At 39.8% G+C, this 26018-nt stretch overlaps 1 protein-coding gene across 1 annotated transcript in view; it reads right to left on the minus strand.

Moving 5' to 3' along the window:
* Nucleotides 1-6409: 6409 nt before the first annotated feature.
* LOC121382381 (BMP and activin membrane-bound inhibitor homolog) overlaps nt 6410-26018 on the minus strand; it is a 51913-nt gene continuing 32304 nt past the window's right edge. The window contains exons 2-3 of the mRNA XM_041511968.1: nt 25188-25502; nt 6410-10115 (exon numbers count right to left, since the gene is read on the minus strand). Of these exons, the coding sequence (XP_041367902.1) occupies nt 9670-10115; nt 25188-25502 (761 nt within the window). The 3' untranslated portion in view covers nt 6410-9669. The remainder of the gene's footprint in view (nt 10116-25187; nt 25503-26018) is intronic.

Genomic DNA, 26018 nt, shown 5'->3' on the forward strand with positions numbered 1-26018 from the left:
ATTTAGGTTCTCATAAGCAAATGGAGGCAAATATGAATCTGAACGACAAAACCGTTATCCAGGACCAAGACCATATCTCTGCACAATGAAGAGTCGAAAGGTAATTTGACAAAAATCGTGGTTCATTCCACGAATTTCTATCTAGTCCCTCGTCTATAGGAGGACACCTACCCCGAAGAGATCCTTTTCTGGACAATACGTCCTTCCTGGACTACTCAAAAGAGGACTGCCACACTAATATTAGTTTACTAAATCAGATCTAGCACAAGTCAGAGTTTATTGGGATAAATATAGCTGTGATTTCATGCACCCATGAATCACTGTCAAAACAGTGATGATATCAGGTGTTCGCTACAGGTGAGCATATCCTGCCCCACCGGTGGCACCCGTCATGAATACTGACACCACAGCTGTCAAGTCCGTCACTTCATCTAAAACGACGAAAAATCTGCAAACGTTTCACCAAAGAGATGAAAACAAAGTATGCACAAGCCTTCATTTTGGTCATAGTATTTAGTAGATATAGCTTTCACAATTGTCTACTATAAAACGTTTAGAATGCCATCAGCAGTCCCTGGATATAACTCTGCTGGAACAACTTCATGGGTACATGTATGTATACAGCCATGTCCGGTGTATCGGCGCGTCTGGTGATTCGGTGCACTTGGTATTTTGCTTAAGTATGCTTAGGAAGTTGTCATGTTGTCGGTGTTTTTAACGAATTAAAGTTCAATTCCTTTTTCAATGGCTAATCAAGTATCAACATATTTATTGTTATGGGTGCAATTAAAAATTATTAGAATTATTAATAATTATATCATAATTTCAAAATAAATCATGCACCTGGTTTTGTGTATATAAACGCGAAGTAGGTTAGCCTTATTGATATTAAAAGATATTAAATAATTTGTAATGTATGTTAGATTATGCACTGCTTCATTGGTGAGAGACACATTTTATTAAGTATTTCACAGTATTCACATAGAAAATGGTCTTTGGATGCTTAGGTGCGCCGATACCCCGGACAGCACTGTATATATTTGAATGTTATCCTATGCTAATATTCTGCAGGTTATTTCAGGACATAATGTGCGTTTCAAGTAATTATTTCAATCTTTGTAATATTTATACAGCAATTGTGTTTACACGTTTATATAATACACGTTCAATTAATGGCATTGTAGGGCCATAACACTTTTGTTGACTTATTCATTGGAGTTATTAAGCAAACAATTCTTTTATTTCAAGAATATGGTGTAGTTTAGGATAGGAATTAGTATAAAGAAAAATGATGCGTCATGTACCTTCTGCTTAATAATAACACTGATGGCAAACAATACTCTCTCTAATGTAATATTCTGTTGAAATGAAGTATTTGATGACAGACCAGCTGAGACAAACTGCATTATTACTCGGTGAAAAACGTCGTGTAATGACGGACTAATGAAAGGGCAATTCCGGCACTCGTTGTTCTCCGGTTCCAGTCGTCTTGGCCACGCGCGCGATCACGAAATCTCGTCTGAACGTTATTCTCGTGAGTCTAGACCGGCGGACTCCACGCGCTTTTACCCGCCCACTTAATATCCAGGTGCTCGAGCGCGATCTCTTCACAGTGCATACGTCACCGATACCGCAAATTGCCGTGTATCACTCCGCGCTGTGCTATGATAGGAAATTTGATAATATGTAATGAATAATTGATTATTTGTGATATTTTCTCCGCAAAGAGACGACTTGGCGAGACAGCACCGCACGTGTCTGTGAGATACGATTTTCCTGACGGAGAACAATTAATCATAACAAATATAAGAGAGAAAAAAAACATTAAAAAAATCTTCACTTCTTTATAAGAGATCTTTTCTGTTAAAACTCGTGAGACGTATGATTAGATGGTGATTTAACTAATGAGACTCAATTTAAGGAGGGAGAGGGATTAAATACATTTACATTTATGAAGTGATTGGCGATTTCTGGCTATTACTGTCAACTCGAGACGCGAGCATACGGAGCTAGGCGCCGATTTGCAGACGTATAGTCGCATTACACCGCCTGTAGCATATTGTGACAGTCTTTTCACATGATTCATTAGACTGCGTTTTTATTTGTCTGTGGGGTTTATTGGTTTACGATGTGGCCCGTGTCTTGTACAGTCATAGTAATTTCACGTCAAGCTGCTTTAGATCCCACATATATCATTGTGGCGTCAACCCTCGGATGAATTTTCTAACCATATTAGTCAGGAGTCGGGGGCGGTTGGTGGCAGAGAGAAGGTGGACGCCAGCCACGTTCCCAGTTTTGTGAAGTTGCAGGGTAAAAAGAAACTTAAAACAAATTGACATCGTGTGCTTGTATGATACACCAACAATGTAAACAAACAACATCAAACAAAGACATTCATTTAGGCAATTACATTAAATTTTAAATAGAAAAAACCCTTAGAAAAATAACAAACAAAAACGTTTCGATTAATTTTAGATAAAAAAAAAAATCTTTCTTTGTCTCAGATTGAACTAAACTAATTATGAATTGTTCATGACAAATTGCTTTTATAAAATGAATTAGTTAATTATATATATATATATATATATATATATACATTAAACATAACTGAGATGAACATGGCATGCTAGATGCAATTACGAGCGTCATAAAGTCAGTTAATAGTGGACTAGATGAGAATTTTAATTTTGCAGAATACTTGTTCTTGTAATAAAACTTCAAGTTAATTTTAGGCAACTTGTCAATAATTCAATATTTATAGTTGATTGTATTAAAAGTACCTTGTAACACTGTATGGTATTTCTGTCAACAAATTATTTTCTTGCTTGAAATGGTAATTTCGCGACATTTGATCATGTGAACTTTAATTACAACCACCTACAAGTTCGCCAGGCTCTATATAATCTAAAGTTATCAAATCTTATTAAGAGACGGGCAAATGTTTTTGTTTGTAGTTATTTGAAGTATTTTGAACTGTCACATCATTCAGCAAGTATATGTCTAAAACGTATACCGGTATACAAAGCTCACTGTTCTCAAAATTCTGTTCACAGTTGTTCAAAGCATCCAGTTAAATTAATCCTGGGTTAGTCTAAAATTCTCCTTTTAATTAGTTTTGCACTAATACGAAAAATACTTCAGATTTGATTATGTGGTTGAAACCTTTAGTTGTCCTAAATCAAGTTTTGATATACATGTATATTTTTTTCAATTATATATTATTTGTATTGATTCTGGTCTTGGTTTTGAAAATGTCTGTTAGCCAGTAGTTAAACTAAGCTAACTAACGCCTGAACAACTCCCCCCTCCCCCGGGTTTGCCAATTAGTCACACCAAGACTCTGTCTTTGGTATACACAGGCATTAGGTCACCTCAGAACAAACCGGGCGAGGAGAAATGAATATTCTAAGCAAGAAACAGCAACTGTCAACCAAACAATGGTTTAAAACATTATTTTATTTAATGTCACCACTAAAACAGCATATTATTTTAGCATTTACCATAGTTTGACACCCAATAGCCGATGTATTTTTCGTGCTGGGGTGTCGTGAAACATTCATTCATTCATTCATTCATTCATTCACTAGGACAGATGAACTAATTAATCACTGACTATTGAATATGAAATACTGGATAATTCTGACACGTAGTCTTCAATGAGAACCTAACCATTAACAGCATGGAGTCTTTTACGTGCATTTTACCACAGACAGGGCAGCCCATGCCACAAATAACCCTGCAAGACCTAGTTTTGTAATCAAGCCAACACGAATGTTCCGAAGTTCCAGCAATTCTATGTTAATTAATTAGTCTTTACCTTGATTCAGATTAAAGCCGTTGGTGTCGTGGTTAAGACATCGGACATAAGACTGGTAGGTACAGGGTTCGCAGCCCGGTACCGGCTCCCACCCAGAGCGAGTTTTAACGCCTCTTATGAGTAGTTGCATGACCCTACACCCTCGTCTCTCTCTCACTAACCACTAGCAAACTAACCCCTAACTCACATTCCAGATAGCTGAGCCCAGGACAGCGTGCTTGAATCTTAATTGGATATAAGCACAAAATAAGTTAAAAGGAAAGGAAAGCATTGTTTGGCAATGTAAGATATATTCTGCTATTTCATTTGTTTTCTCCTCTCATCGTATTACATTTATTATAAATTGTGGCTCGTTCGAAGTGTTTCTGCTCATCCTGCTGGTTATAGTAGCTCAAAATTAAAGTTATAGGAAATAAAAAAAGTACGTACTTCCATAACTAGGGTCAGCAACTTTAAGTGTTCCGGTGATCCAAGGCCACCATTGAGAGAGGTCATGGATAGGTCACCGTTGTCTATTTATCTATGTTTCTATCCAGTGAGCTATGTATTTAATTCATTTGCTAGCAATAGTGAACCCGGCGTGCGCTACAACAGCTTGCTCTGACTATGCATGTAAAACCATACGACTATGACCATAGTGTACCCATTTTTTTCTTTCTTATTTCTCAGTTTCACCCATATGTCTTATAGCTACCAGGACACAATCAAATCCTGGATCCGCCCTTTCATTAACAAAGGTTTAATCTCGAATGCTAATGTGAGGCGTGAGACACGTTTGCGCTTAGGACCTAAGGCCATGGCCTAACTGATCTAGTATACCATCGTCAGACACTTCTACTTATTGTCTTGCGGAGTGAAGGAAGGAAGGAAATGTTTTATTTAACGACGCACTCAACACATTTTATTTACGATTATAGGGCGTTGGACATATGATTAAGGACCACACAGATATTGAGTGAGGAAACCCGCTGTCGCCACTTCATGGGCTACTCTTTTCTATTAGAAGCAATGGATCTTTTATATGCACCATCTCACAGACAGGATAACACATACCATGGCCTTTGATATACCAGTCGTGGTGCACTGGCTGGAACGAGAAATAGACCAATGGGCCCACAGATGGGGGTCGATCCCAGACCGAGTGTGCATCAAGCGAACGCTTTACCACTGGGCTACGACCCGCCCCTGCCTTGCGGGGTGGAAACCAGTATATATGTTTATATTGCTTTGATACAAACAACTATCGGCCTCTAAAATAGTTGTACGACAAAAGGATGACTTCAGCTTTACAATAGTCAATTTCCGTTTATGTCAAGTAATATATACCTTCTGCTCCAGCTTTTGGAGTCTACATATATATTAGTAATACCACTTCTAAAATACCTTAGGCATGTTCATTGCATACTCATTTGAAACAAGCCACATCATTCTAGCATAGACGTTGTTCCATCAGGGTTATGGTGTTCTGGGACTTCCGCGGACTTTCAAAATGTTTTACAATAGACATTTAGGTTGTATTGAACTACAAGCATCACTAGCAATATGATGACAGATGCTATTCCTTATTTTAAAATTGTACATACTTTTTCATGTTTGGTGAAACTCATGTTCATCCTTCTCATCTTGACGGTTGTGATGGTTGTACTGATGATGGATGCCATCAGTGGGGCAGGATATACAGATTTTTGGCAAACATCTGATATTATCGGCGAACACTTCAGATAGTTATTCACACAGCGAACTTCCTCTCTCTCTCTCTCTCTCTCTCTCTCTCTCTCTCTCTCTCTCTCTCTCTCTCTCTCTCTCTCTCTCTCTCTCTCTCTCTCCGTCTCCGTCTATCTCTGTATGTGTCTAGCTCTCTCTGTCTCTTTCTGTATGTATGTCTCTATGTGTCTCCGATGTGTGTATATGTGTATACATGTGTGTGTGTGTGTGTGTGTGTGTGTGTGTGTGTGTGTGTGTGTGTGTGTGTGTGTGTGTGTGTGTGTCCTTTGAACGCTGATAGGTGGTAGTCTTCCTACAGACGGCGCAAGTATGTATCTTGGAGAGTGGCAGTACACCTGTAGACGAAGCACCAGCCAACGATCACATACCCTCTCGATAACGCCGTTCAGATTTAGAAATAGGTTACGAATTAACCATCTCTGTAGCCCGTCTTAAAGAAAATATAACTATGATTATGGTTATTTCGACATGTAGTCGATAGACAGGGACAGGGACAGAGACAGAGACAGAGACAGAGACAGAGAGAGAGAGAGAGAGAGAGAGAGAGAGAGAGAGAGAGAGAGAGAGAGAGAGAGAGAGAGAGAGAGAGAGAGATTGAGATTCTCGCCGCCGTCATGTAATACTACAACATGTACTCATATCGATGAACAGCAATCCCCCGAAGACTCCCTATTCTGCGACCTATCGCACCATTGGCGAGCGCTCTTCTATTGAGCTGTATACTCCGCTGTCTATGTAAGGCGTTGACCAATTTCTCTACGTTAATTGTGCTGGGGGTTTTGTTAAACATTCCTTTCATTTTCAATGCATGTCAAAAAAAGAAAATACAAGAGAATCTCATAACAAATAACCAAAACGGATGACAAGTAAACATGTATGCAGGCTTGGCCTGGTTTATTTTACATCAATAAATAATTCAATTTGTATAAAATATTGACCAAACATTCAAAGACATTAACAGTAACAAATATAAACATCCACTAACTCTTTGTTAGCCATTCATTCAGGTTTTGTGTGTCGTCACAGGCACTCTACGAACACATTTGGTACATCATCATATAATCGCCCAGCAAACACACAACACAACTAGTCTTAGAAGAGAGAACACATGGCCCATACACAAAACGTACAGATATTCTGGTGTATGAATGATAACAGGGCTGTATCTGGGGGAGGAGAGGGGCAGACCCCCCCCCCCCCCCCAAAAAAAAAGCACAAAAAAACATGGCCATTTTAAGTGTCCTTTTTGTCTAGTGTGCCGGACAGAAAAATATAAAAACACATGCCCATTTTAAGTGTCATTTTTTATCTAGTGTGCCCTGGCTCATTTTACCGCCTCCTCATTTTAGGCTAAATACAGCCCGATATAGATATTTTGAATTCCATATATAAATATAATACACACGAAAGAACACAGGGTGTATTTGAACGAACACGCGAGAATTAATGTGGTTTGTCACCGAGTTTCTCACAGAGTCTGGTTTGAGCATATTTTTCAGACGAGTTATAACTGAATTTCACAGCGGGGTGGAGACTGAGCGGGAGTTAGGTGGGTATCCACCAATCACATGTCCCACCAGTAACTCTTCTCCCACCAATAACACAGACCTCGCCTTGAAAAAAGGGGGAGTGATTCATTACACCCCTAGCTTAGATTATGGGGAGCCATTTAAAATATTACCATAATGATACTATATAAATTCACATACCAAAGAGAGCTAAAGATTACTCTCCTTGGACTAGTCTCAGGTGAGTGTTGATGAGCGGAAGCGATAGCTCCCCTTGAATGGCGAGGTCTGAATAATCTCCATTAGCAAATGCTTCTCTTGTTATACTTATCCTTGACACGAACCGAGGAATGTTTTAGCTACGACCCTGATCATGCACAGTTATACGACAAATCGAGATATTTAAAATAATACGATAAAGACAGCAAATTCATCTTCGTTCACCACATAAGCTAAGTCGTAGAAGCATTTAGCAGTCTATTTGCACGTCAGAGAGGAATCTGTGTTTACAAAGAATCACACATACACGTGTCTTTGCGTAGAATAACATTGTACACTGTACAGAGCAAGAAATCGAAAAACGTATGTTTACTTATTAAAACTGTTACATAACAGGACAAATATTTTTAACTAGGCCAAAATGTGGTCCATCACTAAACGCACGTGTAAGCCCACGTTCTATTGCATCCGCACATACACTGCACATGCGGTCAACAGTTTGTATTTTATTAACACGCACATACACGCAGCGGTCAACAGAGTTTGCATGTCATCACGTTTTAACATCTGGCCTGGTGTTTATTAAACTTTGAGAGTCTAGACCAAAGACTTAAACAGGGTCCGATACTAACGCCATGACAACTCTACACAAATTGTATGCGTATGACGTCATTAAAGATTTGAGACAAGTCTGTAAACGTTTTGTAAGCACGGGCTTATGTTTGCACGGAGGCAATAGAATCGCAATCACATTACATGTCGTCATAAAAATACATTTTGTCTGTCGTCCCCAAAACCGGATAGCCGTGAAATAAAACCCTAGCTGGGTCAAACCGCAAAGGGAATCCGTGTAACTAAAAGGTTAGTACTGCCAGTCCCACCATTGGTGTTAAAATGTGACAGCAGTAGGTGTCATGAAATATTGTTTTACGGTTACCAAGACAATAAATACATGTAATGTTATTTCATCAACTACAACTGTTCTGTTCCCTGTTGCTCGAAACATGTATGCGACAAGCTAAGCATTACCAATATTTAGTGCGGTACTAGAGATGGTTATAAGAACATGTTCATAATAAGTCATGTAAGGTTTCACTTCTACCACTACTACTTGGGTGATGCCTTGTGGCATTTCTATTTATATTTAATAGTTTCCTCTAATATATATCAGTTCTTGGTGACTCGGCCATAGGAGTGGCAGTCCTTCTGTACACGAAATACGAAATGTGTATCGGCCTTGGTAATCGCAAAGATGAAATAAGGATACAACGTCCTTGAGAATGGCAGTCCTATAGAGGAAATACAGATATAACGTAATGTGGAATGGCAAACCACCTATAGATGAAATATGGCTATATTGTGGGAGTGGCAGTCCTCCAATAGAGAAAATACAGCTGTCATAGGTAGTGGCAGTCATCGCATGGGCGAACATTAATACGTCCTACGAAGTGGCAGTCCTCTTATAGATGAAACACCCGCCAAATCGCGAGAGCATATTGCCACAACCTTGCCAAAATTTCCTTTGCGTTTTGTCTACTGCAGAGATACCAATTTGAAAACGTTAATAGTTTTGTTGCTTAAGATTTTTCACATATTTTATTCTTCCACTTACAACTAATTAGATGCATCTTAACTTTAAAATGTATTTGACCACCAACACACGAAAAACATTTACACGTAACACGATTGTGTTACTCATTTAACGGGAATTCCACTAACGCCGAGTTACGCATATTTTACAGAAAACAGACAGCATCATGTATCCAATATGACATCAAATTACCTCACAGACTTAAAAGATACTGAGGTAAGACGTGCGATACCCCCTGCACACTTTACAGATCTTGGTATTAGTTACAACACGTATTTGATTGGTGCTCAGACTTACGAATATACGCATATTCGTTTAAGAACATATATTTAATATAAACAGAGCTCGAACTTAAAATAATTTGTTACCGTCGGTAATTCTGAAAGATGTTTGCCATTCAATTGGCGAACTGCTCTCTACATACAGCATTTTAAACAAGTAACTTTTGTAAGAAATACAAAATTAAAAGCCAAAACCTATTCCTACAACCAACTACCATTGGTAAAGCCCCTGACCTGCGGCAATTCATATTGCAACATCAGTGTCGCTGTTAAGTTCGAGCCCTGTTCATAGAGATATACAAGTCCTCTCTCTCTCTCTCTCTATCTCTCTCTCACACACACACACACACACACACACACAAGCATGACGTATTTGAAGTTCTCTCTCAGACGTTCTCGTACACAAACACACATTTAAGAAATACATTTGTTCTCTCAACATTTCCCGTAGCACACTGAAAAAAAAATCCATCCGTATGGACACTGAAGAGTTCTGTCCTCACAGAAGTCCTTGACGACATCACACAGTTACACTACAGTCGCAAAGTCTTTCTTTGAAGGCTTCCCCCACATAATCACTGAAGGGTGCGAGTGTCTGTGATCGGTAACTTTTTCGTAAATCCGTCCCCTGTCCACTTTCACGCTTACGTCTCTACAGATATTCCCAGGCTTTGCCTTGTCTGGAAACAGTGAGCAAGAGGTGTCCGACTTTTCACTGAAGTGATCGGCTACGTACAGTTGAGCTTTTGTCAATCCCCGATCACGGCGAATTTGAATGAGTCTCCTATGACGTTGCGAGTCTGTTCTGAGCATGCGCACAGCGAACAACACGAGGAGCACGAGAATGAACCCTCCGGCAATGGGCACGGCGATCACAGCCGCTTTGAACCACAAGTCTCGGTCAGGGTCTCGCTCGTCCATGCTCTTTGAATAAAACACGTGGTTCCCACTCGTCGGAGATCGGGCGTGCTGACCTGGAAAAAATAAAGAAATATAAAAAGTTAGAATTATATGTACGATAATTTATGGTGAAAAATAAAGAAAGTAAGAGTCGCCGTTAGTGACTTCCGTCACAGACAACACAAAGGTCAAATGGAAGTCTGTGATCGTTCTCACCATGGCATCGCCTGAAAATGGAGAGTAATACTTATTGACTACTACATTACATTGCTACTCGGGTAGCGTATTCTTTGGTCAGCATGCATTTATCCACCACACGTTCACGCACGGCAACCACGGGCCCAACTACTAACACCGCCAGTTGCTGGATCAGACGCGCGGGAGGGAGGAAGTGGGGGTGGAATGACACTTAGAGAATTATTTATCACACAGAACCTCAAATGCTTCACTAACAGACTCAAGGCCGTTTATTCACAGGTCTATTAAAACAGTGTAAACCAACATGTGTAAAAGATAATCTACATACAAGTCGCCCAAAGTAAAAGATTTCTTGAAAAAAAACCACAATGACAATAGAGCCTAATTATGCCTAGCACGATACCAAGATATAAAATGTTTGAAGTATTAGCTATATAATTAATTACTGACCGCTAATGGACAAACGTGATTGAATATGTGGTGGAAATTAATGGGTAACAGATCGTGTTAGCAATATTGTTGCTTCTGCTTAGTAGGCTAGTTTAATTTCATATTTACTTATTTTTGTGCTTATATCCAATTAAGATTAAAGCCCTCGGTTGAACTGGGGGCTTTAATCTGAGTTCTGAGTGTACACGCTAGCCATAAATCATGTATGTCCAGGGCAGTGGGTTAGACTGTTCTAGTGGTTCATTGCTAGTGAAAGAGAAGTCAGTGTAGTGGCCTTACTGAGTCGTTAAACTCGCTCTGGGATGCGAACCCAGTACCTACCAGCTTAACCATTACACCACCGATGCCAGAATAGTTTAATTTTCTCTAGCAGACGTTTGTCTGCAACTTTTCTTACATGGGGACTATAAAAGGGACACAACTCTGGCAGGAACAGCTAATCAGTGCTGCGAGTATCTGACCATCCAATGGCTATCACATATTAATACCAGTTACGTTTCAATATCCCATGGGCTAGAAATTGTCATATTGAATTTTAAAAAATCCGTTCTGTCATTAAACACTGTGTTAATAGTAGTTTATATTTTAAAAACACATACATTATACTTATATTTAGGTTGGACACAAAATTCAAATTACGCAAACAAAAACAAGTGCTGTAACATAAAAGAAATGGAAGTGAAAACCAGGAATAAGTATGTAAGTTTTTTGGACACCACTATGGAAGGTGTGAGCCCAGGACAGCGTGCTTAAAACTTAATTGGATATAAGCACGAAAAAACCCATAAGTGAATGAATGAATGAATGAAACTACGGAAGTATTCGAAATGTTTCGCTTATTAATATTAGTATATCAGCGTATTGATAAATCACACGGCCGAGTGTGTATACACTCGAGTACGCGTACGTGTACCTGTACGCAGAGCAAACAAAAGTATTATACTGATTTCGATCTGTGTCTGTAGTTGAATGAACAGCCCGTTTCGGAAGTACGTTTCTCGGTATATCCCTAGTTATATGGCTATGCACAGCACGTATCGCCGGCCTCCACCGAAGCATAAAACTAGGTGGAAAATCACCATAGCGAAACACAAAACATCAATCAGATTTAGGTTAGCGCGTTTTTAAAGACACCAGACCACAGCAGTCCCATTCCACAGCGTCTCGCTGCCTACCACGGCGAGATATGATAGGTTTTTATGAGACGCACACCCACAAATTATTGCCGATCACTGGCAGTCTGCGATACGTAAAATAAAAGTATGCGAATATGTATGAGAGAAAATAGAATGCACACACTGTGACACGAAACAAACAAATAATAATAATAATAAAAAATAAAGAATAAATAAATCACCAAACAAAAAACAAAATAAGAACCACACACAAACACACACACACACACACACACACACATCCACACACACACACACACACACACACACACACACACACATCCACACACACACACACACACACACACACACACACACAATATAAAAATAAAACCTCAAAACAACAAAAACAACTAAATTTAATTTAAACTATATATACCGCAGGATAGACTAAACTGTATCTCAGCACTAAAACAAATTCAAAAGTAAAATGTCAGTTTATTTCCTTATTTATTTGTTTTGGGTTTTTATAAATGTATTTTCATGCAGATACTTATACCCAAGTAAGGTTCAAGCACACTGTCCTGGGCACACACTTCACCTATCTGGACTCTCTACCGAAGACATATATTAATGGTTAGTTTAGTGAAAGAGAAGATGATATAGTGTGGACCTTTCACCCATCCACTGATCCGTTAAAACTCACTGTGGGCTGGAGCCGGCACTGACTCTATTTAATATTTTCTTTATTAATAAACAAAACAATAACCAAATGGAAAAAAAACAACTACACAGTAACTTATAACAGCCTCCATCGACGGGAACCCATGGTGTGACGTCACAGGATACCGGCCCGCGCTGGCGGCAATACGAGAATCCCCGTGGAGCGGCGCTGAGATACGGGCATAAAACGTCACATAACTCATGTCGATGGCTGGCAGACCTAGACGGTAGTTATGCATATATAGCTCCGAGGCAATGGTCTCGGCGACAACTATTTATTAATCCTGCAACATTAAGTTTTAAAGCCCCCAAATACGCGTGGGCACCTTGCCAGCGAATGTAGATAAAAGACAAAAGGAACAATTTTTTTTAGCTTTGATGCAAATGAGAATAAATATTTTCAGACGCTATCTACACGATGCTGGATGTACTTTTGGTAAACCAAATAGGAGAATTTATAAAGAACAAAAAATCATTTGGTTTTGCTATGATGTGTTGTTTTGTTGACAGCAGCGTTATAATGAATTCAACTTCTGAGGTCAAATAGGAGACCATCATGTCTGTATGCATAAAATCTTGCCAAATAAAAGTTGTTCTAGTATGACGTAATATGTTCTATTACATCACGAATTGATCAGCATGGCAACATCTCGGAATACATTAGACATGTATATGCTATGGCTTATGTCATGGACATGACATAGTAGTTATATGATACACAACAACAGTCACCAACCATAAATTAGACATCTGTATTATCTATTCATTTGTTTCGAGTACTAGTTTAAAGAGTGATTATTTAACAATCTTGAATAACCGATTTGCATTCAAATGCACGCTTTGCTGTTTCTTTTATGTGCTTGATTGTACAAACATTAAATATTATTGTTTATAAGCACAAACAGATCGGGCAGTAAACTAGACCAATATTTCTAACTTATTTGACAGTGTCTTGTTAAATTCATCTGTTGACATTATAAGTAGATTTATTTACATATTTACCAAACTGAAACAATTACATTGAGGGTGAATTAATGCCATATATTCTTGATATTAAAATCCGGTGGTATCATGTAACTGACGTTGCCTAGACACCATACACCGTAGTTTTCCCAGAATCTTCAAAAACACTCTACTACGTAAATTCACTGTTTCGTGTTCATTCACTTGTTGCTTTGTTTTGATAAAAAAAAAACTCGATTTATTTTTAACATCACTGAGCCTTGCCACTAAAGTGCAGTCTCTTTATATATCATCTAGTAATGGAGTGCCATCAGATCTGACGATCTTATGTTAAAACCGTTTGAGTGCAACTGCAAAAGATGTGATAATTTTTCTCAACACAAAACCTCCAGTCGTAGCTACTTGCCGTCGTGGTCGCGACAGCTTGTCAGTTTACTGTTGACGTTCCCAGCCACACAAGACAGCAAATATTGAATAACTCAACAAGAACGCCAGGTCAATATTAACCAACTGCAAAACACATACCCTACACGGCACGCAGACTGGCAACACGCCGCGACATTGTTTCTCTTCTGTTTGTAGTTTCCTCACAGGATCCAATGTTCCGCATCATGTCAATTGATTTTGATCTTTACTTTGTGTGGAGAAACGGGGAAAACGAAGGACACGTCGAGAGCAGACAGAAAAAAGGTAGACCGGAATTAAATTCTTCTTAATTCAAACGGGACTGATAATTTAGGATACTCGGATGGAAAAAAAGTTCACCTTTTGAAGAGATCGAACGCAAAAGGGATTTTTAAAAAAGCTACATCAGCACAGTGTTTAGTCACTGACTATTAGTGTAAAGTATGAAACAAGAGAGAGAGAGAGAGAGAGAGAGAGAGAGAGAGAGAGAGAGAGAGAGAGAGAGAGAGAGAGAGAGAGAGAGAGAGAGAGAGAGAGAGACGAAAAGTTACACAGAATCAGTCATGGAGAGATAATAAGATAGATGGACGGATGGACAGACACGGACAGACAGAGGGATAGAACTGAGACAAAAACAATGTGGAGGATGGAAACAGAGGGATAGGCGTGTATTCTACATGGGGGGATGGAAACAGAGGGATAGGCGTGTATTCTACATGGGAGGATGGAAACAGAGGGATAGGCGTGTATTCTACATGGGGGGAGAGAGGATAGAGTTAAAGTATGATTTCTTTGACGACACCACCTATTTCATCGGCTATTGGATGTCAAACATTTGACAGTTCTGACATACAGTGTTCGAAGAAACCCGCTAGAGGTATTTTAAATGCAGTACCGTGTCCTTTTAAATTACACTTTTTTACACCCCGTCTTCTACATCATGTCCTTCTGCACTTCGTCCTTTACAAAACACCTTCTCTGCATCATGTCCTTTTCGCCATGTTCTTTTTCCTTTTTTTTTGAAAACCCTGTTCTTTATATCAAGTCCTTTGCACCCTGACATTTACACCGTGTCCTTTCACATCGCTCTGTACACCCTGTCGTTTACAGCATGACCTATAAAAATTGTCTTTTAAACTCGCTCTACACCCTCTTGTAAAACCTGTCATTTGTCCAGTCCTCAATAATACCCAATCTTTATATGATATCTCATCTCTATACCCCGACCTTTACACTGTTCAGTATACCCTGTCGTCTATACCCAGTCGTCTACACCCAGGACTCCTGTCGTTTATACTATATCGTCCTCTATACCCTGTCCTCTCCAACCGAACAGAAAGAAGCTGTTGGCTGTCCTAAAATTCCATAACACTTGAGTGATCTACACACACGAATAATTTTATCATGCCATCATTCTTCACATCCGTTCCTTCGTCTGTCAGCGTTTTGTTCGCCGCACAAAAGGAAGTGGGCCATTTGGGGGAAGGAAAAAGGAAAGGAAAGAAAAGATATTTGTCGATTATTCAACAGCATCAGTCATTTGCTAACAGCTTGTATTCACCCGAGTAGAAATATTGACTTTGATAATAGAGCCAGCTCGTCTCGACGACCGACCATTCAGTGGTGTCCGTCTCGCCCAGGAAACTCATAATGCCTGGAAGGAGCTCGTGTAAACACCAAACACAAGTGTATACAGTCGGAACACACAAACAATGAGTCGGCCGCTGGAGGGGGTGGGGCGGCTCCATGACACAACCAGGACGCCGGAGAGGGTGGGGTGACACAATGCATGGTCAGAACTTAAGAGACATAAAATAACTTTTATTGTAACAATTTCACATAATGTACACTTACAAAAATATGGGACTGGGTGCAAAACATGTGTATGCTTATATAAGGTGACAGATATCATACTTATTAAACCAGAGGAAAGAAATGCATAGAGTATTTGACTTTTTAAAAGTGTTTCAAAATCCAGTGATTGTTATTAACAGTTTTAAAGAATAATTAAAGGGATCCGTTCTATATTAATCAATAACACAATTTAAAATAGTTGTCATTATTTGTATTGAAATAAACCTCAGTATCACCGGTCCATAGTTAAATGTAACCTTCTACAGTCACCTTACCACAGAGTTTACACATTTAATATACATTGTATTAGAGTATAGTGCATTAAACACTACTACAGTGCTTCTAGATTATGGTAGCCCCACTCCCATGGCTTGTGATATTCAATGTTGGGTTAGTAAATAACTACTACTGCAATGCCCAACCGCCAGTGGAAACCATTTCTCAAATGTTGCAGTTAAGTCTATTTTGTAAATATGAATAGCCTGTCCCCACCCCAAAACCCCAATGCTAGTGGGTGTGTTTTTTAGCTCTATCTCCCTTTTTAGGTGACATATCTGATTATTACTATTATTTAGTAAAATTGTATTAACTTAAAGTAAAGTAGGGCTAGTAAATTTTGTAAATCACTGATCCCATGGCTAGTGGATTTTATATAAACAAATTTTTCTAGAAGTCCTGCTACTACTACTACTACTACTACGACTACACCTACTTCTACTCCTACTGCTACAGCCACTACTACTATAAATACACCACTAACACAACTACTACCGCTGATGCTGCTGCTACTATTAGCAATTAATGTGCTACTTTAATTTGGGGAAGCAACATCAGCACATTCACTAATGTTTTGTTAATAAAGTACAAGTGAATTACTTATGTTTACTTGTCAATGTATATTTAAATTAACGTCCACCACCCTTTGTAGTGACCTTTAAATTTCAGAAGGGATCACATCCCACAGTTTGAACAGTATCACGTGGGGTTTACGCAGTCCAGAGTTTGCGCATCCCTTAGTTTGCGTAGCTCTGTGTTTTTGTCTACAACTATTTAAATACGACAGAAAGCGCCTGGTAACTCGGTCGCTCGTTTTCAAGAGATTGGGCCCAGGATGGACGTGCCTAAACCATTTGAGGATAGAGACATGTTAATAGATCCTCCATTTCATTTTCCTTCCCCTGGTGTTACTTATAAATGGTCATCTCATATATGTGTACAACAGTCATCAGCTACACATTTTACCATCGCACATGTAAAAACTGGTGTTGCATCAAGTAACTGACAGTCTCGCAAACCGACACACTGCCCTATCCCATAGCTATCCGTTGAATGAATGGTCGCCCTTTCAATGGGCAAAGTAAACACAATTGTCGTCTAAGGAACTGAAAGCCTATTAAGAGAGCATAAATACTGAATTTGTACCTTTTAGTAAGGGAGCGAGTGTAAATCAAACACGCGTCTTTATTGAGACACATTGAGGGCAGCAGGGCGCTGTCATGAGCGGTGAGTTCACTTAGCGAGGGGATCCAGTTTCGAGGTACGGCGGAGAACACGAGTAGTGGCGGCGGTGGTTGCTAGGAGTGCGCGGACTAGACACAATGGGGCTGTATAAGGTGAACACTGCATACAGTATTGTCCTATTATGGACAGAACTCTCTGGCGAAGTCAGAGGTTGTGCCCACGGTAAGCGTGTTTGAACAGTTCTCCGGTGGAAGCATGCCAAAAATTACCCACACCCACACATACAGTATTGATGAACAGACAGGACCAGATTGCTAATCTGAATGACAAAAACATTAACACCGTCAAGCTCGTATCTCTGAACAAGGCAGATATATCAAAACAAGGGCAACGTGAATAGAATCTGAGCGACAAAATTGTATTCCCTGATCAAAATCGTATCTTTGGATTAGGCAGAGTTGAAAGGATGTTTGGCAAAGTCATGATTGTTTCCATGATCCAGTTACAGGTGTTCGTTCTCAGAAGTTACTAGGCAATCAATTAAAACGAATGAAGATAACGTTGAAGTAGATGGAACAAACGAGGACGCGTCATGAAAACTACTCAGGAAGCATGTCCCATAGGTTCAAAGTCACATTCTAGTCTTGACTGAAATATAGTTTGACTCGAACTGACTTGTCAGTATGATTTTCTATACGGTATTATACCGCTGCATTGTCACTTATCATACAAATGCATGTAGACAGATAATCCCAGAAAAAAAAGATGAAGCAAGAAATAAGGATTTTAAAGAATAGTTTCCCACACTGAGAAATACGTATAGAGAAATTCTGAAAAAACTGAAATATAGTATCTTTGAAATAGAGGATCCCTAAACTAAACGATCTTAGATATTATACTGTCAGAAGATCCCTGCATTACCAGCAGATGCCAGGGTGCAAGAAATAGAGGACCCTACAAATCGTGCACCCCCAGAAAATAGACCACACAAAATCAATCAGACAAGGGATCCTGTTAGTTTTAAGAAAGTTATTTGATATTTCAAGTACAGCCGGTGATCAAAATGATCACAACTCCCGTGACAAAGCCAAGAACTAGGTACGAAGGCGAGTTACATTACCGACAAGTCACCAAGAGGAAGCGAACCGTGCCCGACGAACCCGCCTTCTGGTGATGTAGAGGCGGATTGCGTTGCAGCGTCGCTTGTGCAAGAGGTACGAGTGACAAAGAGTAAACAATGAGTCTCTCGTATTTGGCCCACTCTGTCACGGAAGATCGATTACCCATACCCTTCACGTTAGATCCCAACTAACACTGGCAATCCAGAGTCGCCTTGTCAGCAAGCTGATCAAGAGACAACGACGCGAAGATACGGGTAAAATAAAACGGACGGAGGGCAAATTTTCATAAGCTATAAATAGTCCATCATCTCGTTAAGTTTATACCGGCCTTGGTTGTGTTGTGGTTAAACCATCGAACATAAGGCTAGTGCGTGCGTAATACTTTAACATGCCCATATACCACGAAGGTTTCGAGCATGTCCGCCCCAGGGTTTGGTCTCTGGGAAGCCAAGGGCCCAATCCGGGGCAGACATAAGGCTAGTAGGTACTAGGTTCACAGCCAGGTACCGGATCCAACCTAGAATAAGTTTTAACGACTCAATAGATATGACCACTACACCGACTTCTCACAAACCACTAACTCACTGTCCTGGACAGCCAGCCAGGTGTGTGCCCAAGACAGCGTGATGGAACCGGAATTGTTTATAAAGACAACAATAAGTATAAATGAATTGAGTTTACACCTTTTCTGTTCTGGACGGAGGAGCCGACAGACGTCAGAACCTGCGGCCGTGACATTTCATTTCAACTTATTTTCGTGCTTATATCCAATTAAGGTTCAAGCATGCTGTCCTGACCACACACCTCAGCTATCTGGGCTGTCTGTCCAGGACAGTGGGTTAGTTGTTAGTCAGAGAGAAGAGGGTGTAGTGATCTTATGAGTCGTTAAAACTCGCTCTGGGTGGGAGTCGGTACCGGGCTGCGAACCTTGTACTTACCAGCCTTATGTCCAATGGCTTAACCACGACACCACCGAGGTTGGTCGGCCACGACAAGGGTGCTCTATAACAGCTTGCTCTGAATATGAACGTTAAACCTTCATAACCATGCCCATGGCCATGCTGAGTTTATTCTTAATTACAGACCCGGACGTTTAAGGGGTGCTATCACTCTTGTTCCCTATCACTCCCTTTAGGCTAGCAGATCAAAGTTTAGCTCCCACGAGCAGCTAAATGTATATGGTACCAATATGGTAATATTTAAAAGCGGTCCTTATAATCTAAGTTAGGGGAGCAATAAATCACTCTCCTCAATTCTTTTTCACGTCAAGGTCTGAAATTATCAGTTGTGGTCTTAGTATACACGACCTGGGAAAATAGCTAAAATACGTAACACCAAAAAATATATATCACCCTAATACGAGCTAGGCATGTTGTAAACGTTACTAACATTGAGAAATAGCATTGTCTATGAGAGCTATCATTACGTTCATGACAGTAGACAAATGATATTGATAACATATTTAGAGGTCTAATCATTATTCACTGACAGTGATGCATGGGTGCATATATTTGATGTTATCAACATATTCATTGAGTTCTGTTGTACACATATGTTTTAAGATAATGTTTTCATGACAGTGGAGACATGATCACATATTAGGAGCTCTAATCACTATTGTTGTTGTTCAAATGGCAGAGAGGCACGAGTGCACATCAATGATGTTATCAGTATATTCACTCGGTTCTGTGGTACATAAGAATTTTAACAAAGTTTTCATGACGCGACCTCGATAGTACAGTGGTTTTTAGACCGCCAGATGCTGACTTCGGATTCTAATAGCAGCTAAACACTAGATGACAACACAGCAGCTCCATAGAGAGGTGCAAGGCGCAGGGCTCGACATTATGTATTGCCCGCTTGTCCGGGACATGCGGCTTTTGGGTGTAGGACAAGTAAATTGTTCTAACAACTTGAAACTTACAATTGTCTTTTCTAATCATTCATACATGGATTGGACTCTGCTATTATATGTTTGTCCGGGTTATTTATTCATAATCAAACTGATGTTTTGCTAATAAAGAGCCCTGGGCAGTTATACGGACTTGTCTCACCAAATTAAATATAAGTAACTATTATTAGTATTAACTTCTGTTTTACACAGGCAACCCACATAAACTTAAAAGTATGGTCAGTACATCGTGCTTATACCTCAATCGGAATTTATTTTTAAATGGGACAGTTTAGCTGAGCCAGTATTATTGTAATAAATTTTGTTATTAGTAAATACCTAATTCCTTCAATATATATATATATATATATAACTGTCTGTGCGCTACATTTACCCGTCACTTGCATTAAAACCGCTGTACCAGGATGAGTAAGCCACGAGTACAGGTTAGGCTGGCACGTGTACGAACTGGACCTGAAGACGGGTTGCCGTCGGTGTAAATCAGACCAGACGACAAACGATCTTGCCTGGGCATTCCCAACCGCCGCAGAATGTCAGCAACAATCTGCGGGATAGTTCACGTAATATTAACGGCTTCCAGTAATCGGAGAAATCCAGACGACTTGTCTCTTTGGATTCGATATTTACCTAATGTTAGTGTTTTGGGACTCTCACTCATTTACTTGACGTAACTCTCTCACTCTCTCACTCACACACTGTCTCTCTCTCTCTCTCTCTCTCTCTCTCTCTCTCTCTCTCTCTCTCTCTCTCTCTCTCTCTCTCTCTCTCTCTCTCTCTCTATTGGTATCTATGGTGCCGTCTCTCACTTTGTCTCTAACATTGTCTGTATGTCTTTCTGGCTGCCCCTCACCCCCCCCCCCCCTCTCACCCTCTCTCCCCCCCCCCCCCTCTCTCTCTCTCTCTCTCTCTCTCTCTCTCTCTCTCTCTGTGATATACAATGCATATCACATTAGACCGCGTAGCTATTATCTTTCTTGTTCAAAGGGACATTCCTGAGTTTGCTGCATTATAAGATGTTTCCGACTAATAAAATATTTCTACGATTCTGGTCGTCTTAATATTTGTAAGAAGCGAAAACTGGATTTTGTCTTCAGATAATTTCGTACGTACGAAAAAAACATATTACAGGAAATAAAATGAAATTTAACCTAGTACAAATATTAGAACGATCAGAAACACGTTTAATATACAGCCACTAATATTTCATGCATAAAAATATATTTGATATGTAATTACAATCGTTAAAAAGTGTTTGTTAGTCCATAACATCTTAAAAATTGCAGCAAACTCAGGAATGTCCCTTTACAAAAACTGATACTAATACTCTTTTGTTCTCTACCACCCCTTTCTCTTGTCGCTCCAGTTCCACTAAAAAGACCCCGCAGTCACTTCGGTCTTTAAAACGTGCATACCGTTTACGTCTGCTGAACTCGTACTTTATTCAGGGATCCAGCACTCATAATCTACGAAAGAAATCGGCGACGTCTGGAAATCAAGCTTATAGATATGCATCTATATCGACGGTAAAATGATATGGCTTTCCCAAAGCAAACATAGATTTAAACGCCACGGAGATTGTTCGAGCGCAGTCTGAATGCGCACGGAGTAAACTAAACCAAACTCGCCCCACTACATTTTGACGTGAAGTTTTACATAATACTTTCCGCAAGACCGATATCGCAATCTATCATAGGCTGAGTGATATGACATAAAATATTACTGTACGTCACAAACACCGATAATTGTTGATGAAATGAAACTTGTGAGTCAAAACCGTACTGTGTAACCCTGTTACTCACAATACTTAAACTATATGTGCACAGCCATTGTGAATAATAATTACTGTACTATAATCAGGCACGGTTGAGCAGGAGGGGGGGGGGGGGGGGGGGGGGAGCTTCCCGCCAAATAATTCTGGGAGGAAATGTTATTGGCATTTACTACTACAACTGTATTTGTTATAACGAGTTGTATTTATAGAATATAGTGTTCAACAAATTTCGCGGGAGCACACACGCGAACCCCCTAAAAATCTAACATTTTGCTTCGTTGATCTCAGTCAATCAGCCCCCTCCCCCCCCTCCCCCCCGATACACACAAATATATAGATTTTATTTTCGAGTTTTAGCAAGTCTAGTTGTGAGAATACTTGCTATTGTTGATTAAAGTTTTACCTCGGCTGCCAGTTGTTCGATACCGCCGACGTGTAAAGTTACACAATTGAACAGTCACCTGTAGCCTAATTGGCCACTGTGATACCCGGTATGCTATTTGCCAGACAACTGATCACAGTCTTTGATTTTGTGGAAAGCCAATTACGACGTATGTGTGAACAAACCACTTAAGGACGCCCTAAAGTCTGAGTTCACCAGGTTTCCCTGGCTATGAAAGATGGCGAAGTCGTAACAGACATCAAGATCGAAATGCGTACTTCGGCGATAAAACCAATTCATGCAAGGTGGATTATGAAAGTTATGGCAGAATTAAAAATACGCTAGGAAATGTTGAAATCTGCATTCATCCACCCCAGAATCACTGATGCAGTGCGGGCGGACATTGACAAAAACAATATACGAAATTTAAAAATATTTCATTATATTCTACAAACAGTGAGATTCACACAATAACGTTTTTAAAATTCTATGTCATGTCATGTCATAGGGTTTTACGTGTACATTCAGAACAAGCTGTTGTAGCGCACGCCTGTCGTGGGCACAAGCCGGCTCCTCCGTCCATGACAGGAAAGGTGGGGGGAGGGGAGAGGAGGGACCGCCTGCACTGGCAGGTGCAAGGGAGCACCAGCAGCCCGATCAAATCGGTAGCAGGCGGGTGGGGGTGGTGGTGGTGCTATGGAATTTGAATGGAGCAGTTAAATGCCAAAGAGAAAAGGGTGCGCAATTTTGATTGAGGGAATTTGGCGTAATTTTGAACGGTCGGTCGAAAGGTAATAAAATTCTAACTTGTTGTCTTGACTATACTATTCTCTTGTCGTATCCGGTGGAATGCGCATGACAGGAAATAAAATGTTACGGTAAATTGTCAGTGTGTTATGGTTTTCATAATAAATATTTTAGATAGAATTTGTAAATATTTAGATAGAATTTTCAAATATTTTCAAGGATTTATATTTTCGATGCTGACTACTTACCCTCGAAACCCACGAAAATAAAAATCCTCGAAAATTTCCGGTTATACGATATATATATATATATATAATATATATATATGTTCCCATAAACGTGTGCTTTGCTCCTCACTGGCGATTACTAACAAGTTAAATAAGATTCCTATTCTATATAAATGCCTAGACCGCAGTGCAAGGAACTGTTTACCTTTAACCTAGTGCACGTGTCAGTTATACTAGCATAAACCCAGTTCAACACAGTACACTTGCAAACGGCCTCATTTATCTTGTCTTTTCTTCTGTGCGAATTTCCTGTAAGGACACCATTTATCACTAGACGGTGAAATTGTTCAACATACAAATATCAAATACATAACAGAAACCAACAGGCATTTATTCCATAAGGGATAACGATCACCCGTATAAATAAACTGAGACGAAACAGTAGACAGTAACACACAGACTCTAATATGCCTGGAATCGGTTGTTTAAACGGCTTTAAATTTTGAGAAATAACATTGGAGCGCTCGTCATGTAGGTTGGAGTTACCAAAGATTACAACGGATGTTTTTACGCAGTGCTAAAAGAAACAAAAGAGTGCACCGTGTATTCATTCTCGTCACAAACTGTACTACACGTGAATAGGAAAAGAACGTTAACGTTGACAGTTGGCCTCGGTGGAGTCGTGGTTAAGCCATCGGACATAAGGCTGGTAGGTACTCGGCTTCCACCCAGAGCGAGGTTTAATGACTCAGTCGGTAGATGTAAGACCAATAAACCGACTTCTATCTCACTAACCACTGACCCGGGCAGTCAGTCAAGATAGACGATATGCGTGCCCATGACATCGTGCTTGAACCTTAATCGGATATAAGCACGAAGATAAGTATAAATGAATGAATAAATGAATGAATGAAAGAATGAGCAACGTTGATCTCAAGGCGTGTTTTCAACACATTAAAGATTCCAATTTCACACTTACATGTTTTGTTTTGGGGGTTTTTAAATAGCGCGACATTTTACCGTGTATATCACTGGCTTTAACATCGTCAACGCAAAGTAATTCAGTTCGACGATCGGTAAACTTCAATAATTCAGTCTGTCGTCAGTCTGTACGGAATTCATCAAACGAGTTTGCAAACGATTTTATTTCCCGAGCGACAGTGTTGGGAACTAATAACACTGTCATCCCGAGTTCTAAACAGCTTGTATAGCACACACGTGAATGCAATAATTTATTTATTATCAGAATATGAATCTGCGTTCCATTTGACATTGACGGTGAAATCTTGCAAATACCAACTATACACTGGGGTTGTTAATGTCATTAAACAAATTTGTTCTGAGTCAGCCTTCGTTCAGTAACAGCAAGCGACAATAACGTTCTTGAACTATTTGACTGGTTGCAGATGTAGTCATTTGGTTTAAAGTGAAGCGCATGAGTATTGGCTGTACCCAGCTCAGACACGTTCAATAGACAGACTAGTACTTGCGCTTCTGGATAAACCAACACCTAATGGCCGATGTAGTTTTTGTGCTGGGGTGTCGTTAAACATCTATTCTATTCTATGCTTAGGAAACCAATCAAATCGTTCGCGAACGTTAGAATTAGGTGTTACTGAACGCAGATCAGAAGTATATAACACCGTTAATTTTAAGCCATACTTATAATAATGTATCCCTCCTGTTCCGGAATATTGGCCACTGGCGATGTCAGAGGTTAAGTCCGGAATGGGCGTGCCTGAACCTCTTTTGGATATGGGCACGTTAATAATGTATAAATACCTATTATGTTACCATAATAATGTATAAATACCTACCCTTTTGAGAACTTCCGTTTGATTTTGAGTTTGTCACAATACTGTGGTCAACAGTTTCTCTGTAGTTGCACATATCCTCTTTACAACACGATAGTCTAAAAGGCACTTTTGTCACAGAATCACTGGATTTTATGAGGTTTTCGGCCTCGCTGCACAAGTTTATCACTCTGGGAGCTAGAGAATCGAGACATCCGTGTGTGGAAAGAGTGATCTCCCCTTGAGACTCTCTGGCAGTGTAGCACTGGCCGAGTTTCGATTTACACATGTAGCCAGTGATCACACAGCCAGGCTCGTTACAATAACACCGCAGCTGCCCTGAAAATACACAAATCAATAATGCTTAAATATTTTCAAAATAATTAAAGTCGCACACCCAGGGCCGTAGCTAGAAAAAATTCAGAAAGCATTATAGAAACTTAAAGAAAAGGATTTTTAGACTATTAACTACTCAGTTGCCCCCCCCCCCCCCCCCCAAAAAAAAAAATCCTAGCTACGGCCCTGACACCCTAGATTCAACTAGTGAAAATGAACACTAACTTTGGTTGATTTACAAACTTAATACATCTGGATACAGTTAAATAGAGTGAAGCGAAATACTTTCTAAGAATATACTACAGCTCGTCTCTATAACCGTTACTTCTCAGAGGTACATGCATTTGTTTTGTTTTTTTAATTATACGAACTGCATTTCGTGGTATTACAAACATCAGGATGATCAAAAACACTTTGGAAGAATAGAAATGGATAAGCTTAACAACGACAGCAAGAAAGTAATGTATAATTTCAACATTAAAATCGGCTGTAATAGTGATGAGACTCGATTATACCCCC

Source organism: Gigantopelta aegis, chromosome 9, assembly GCF_016097555.1.
Source record: "Gigantopelta aegis isolate Gae_Host chromosome 9, Gae_host_genome, whole genome shotgun sequence".
NCBI lineage: Eukaryota > Metazoa > Mollusca > Gastropoda > Neomphalida > Peltospiridae > Gigantopelta > Gigantopelta aegis.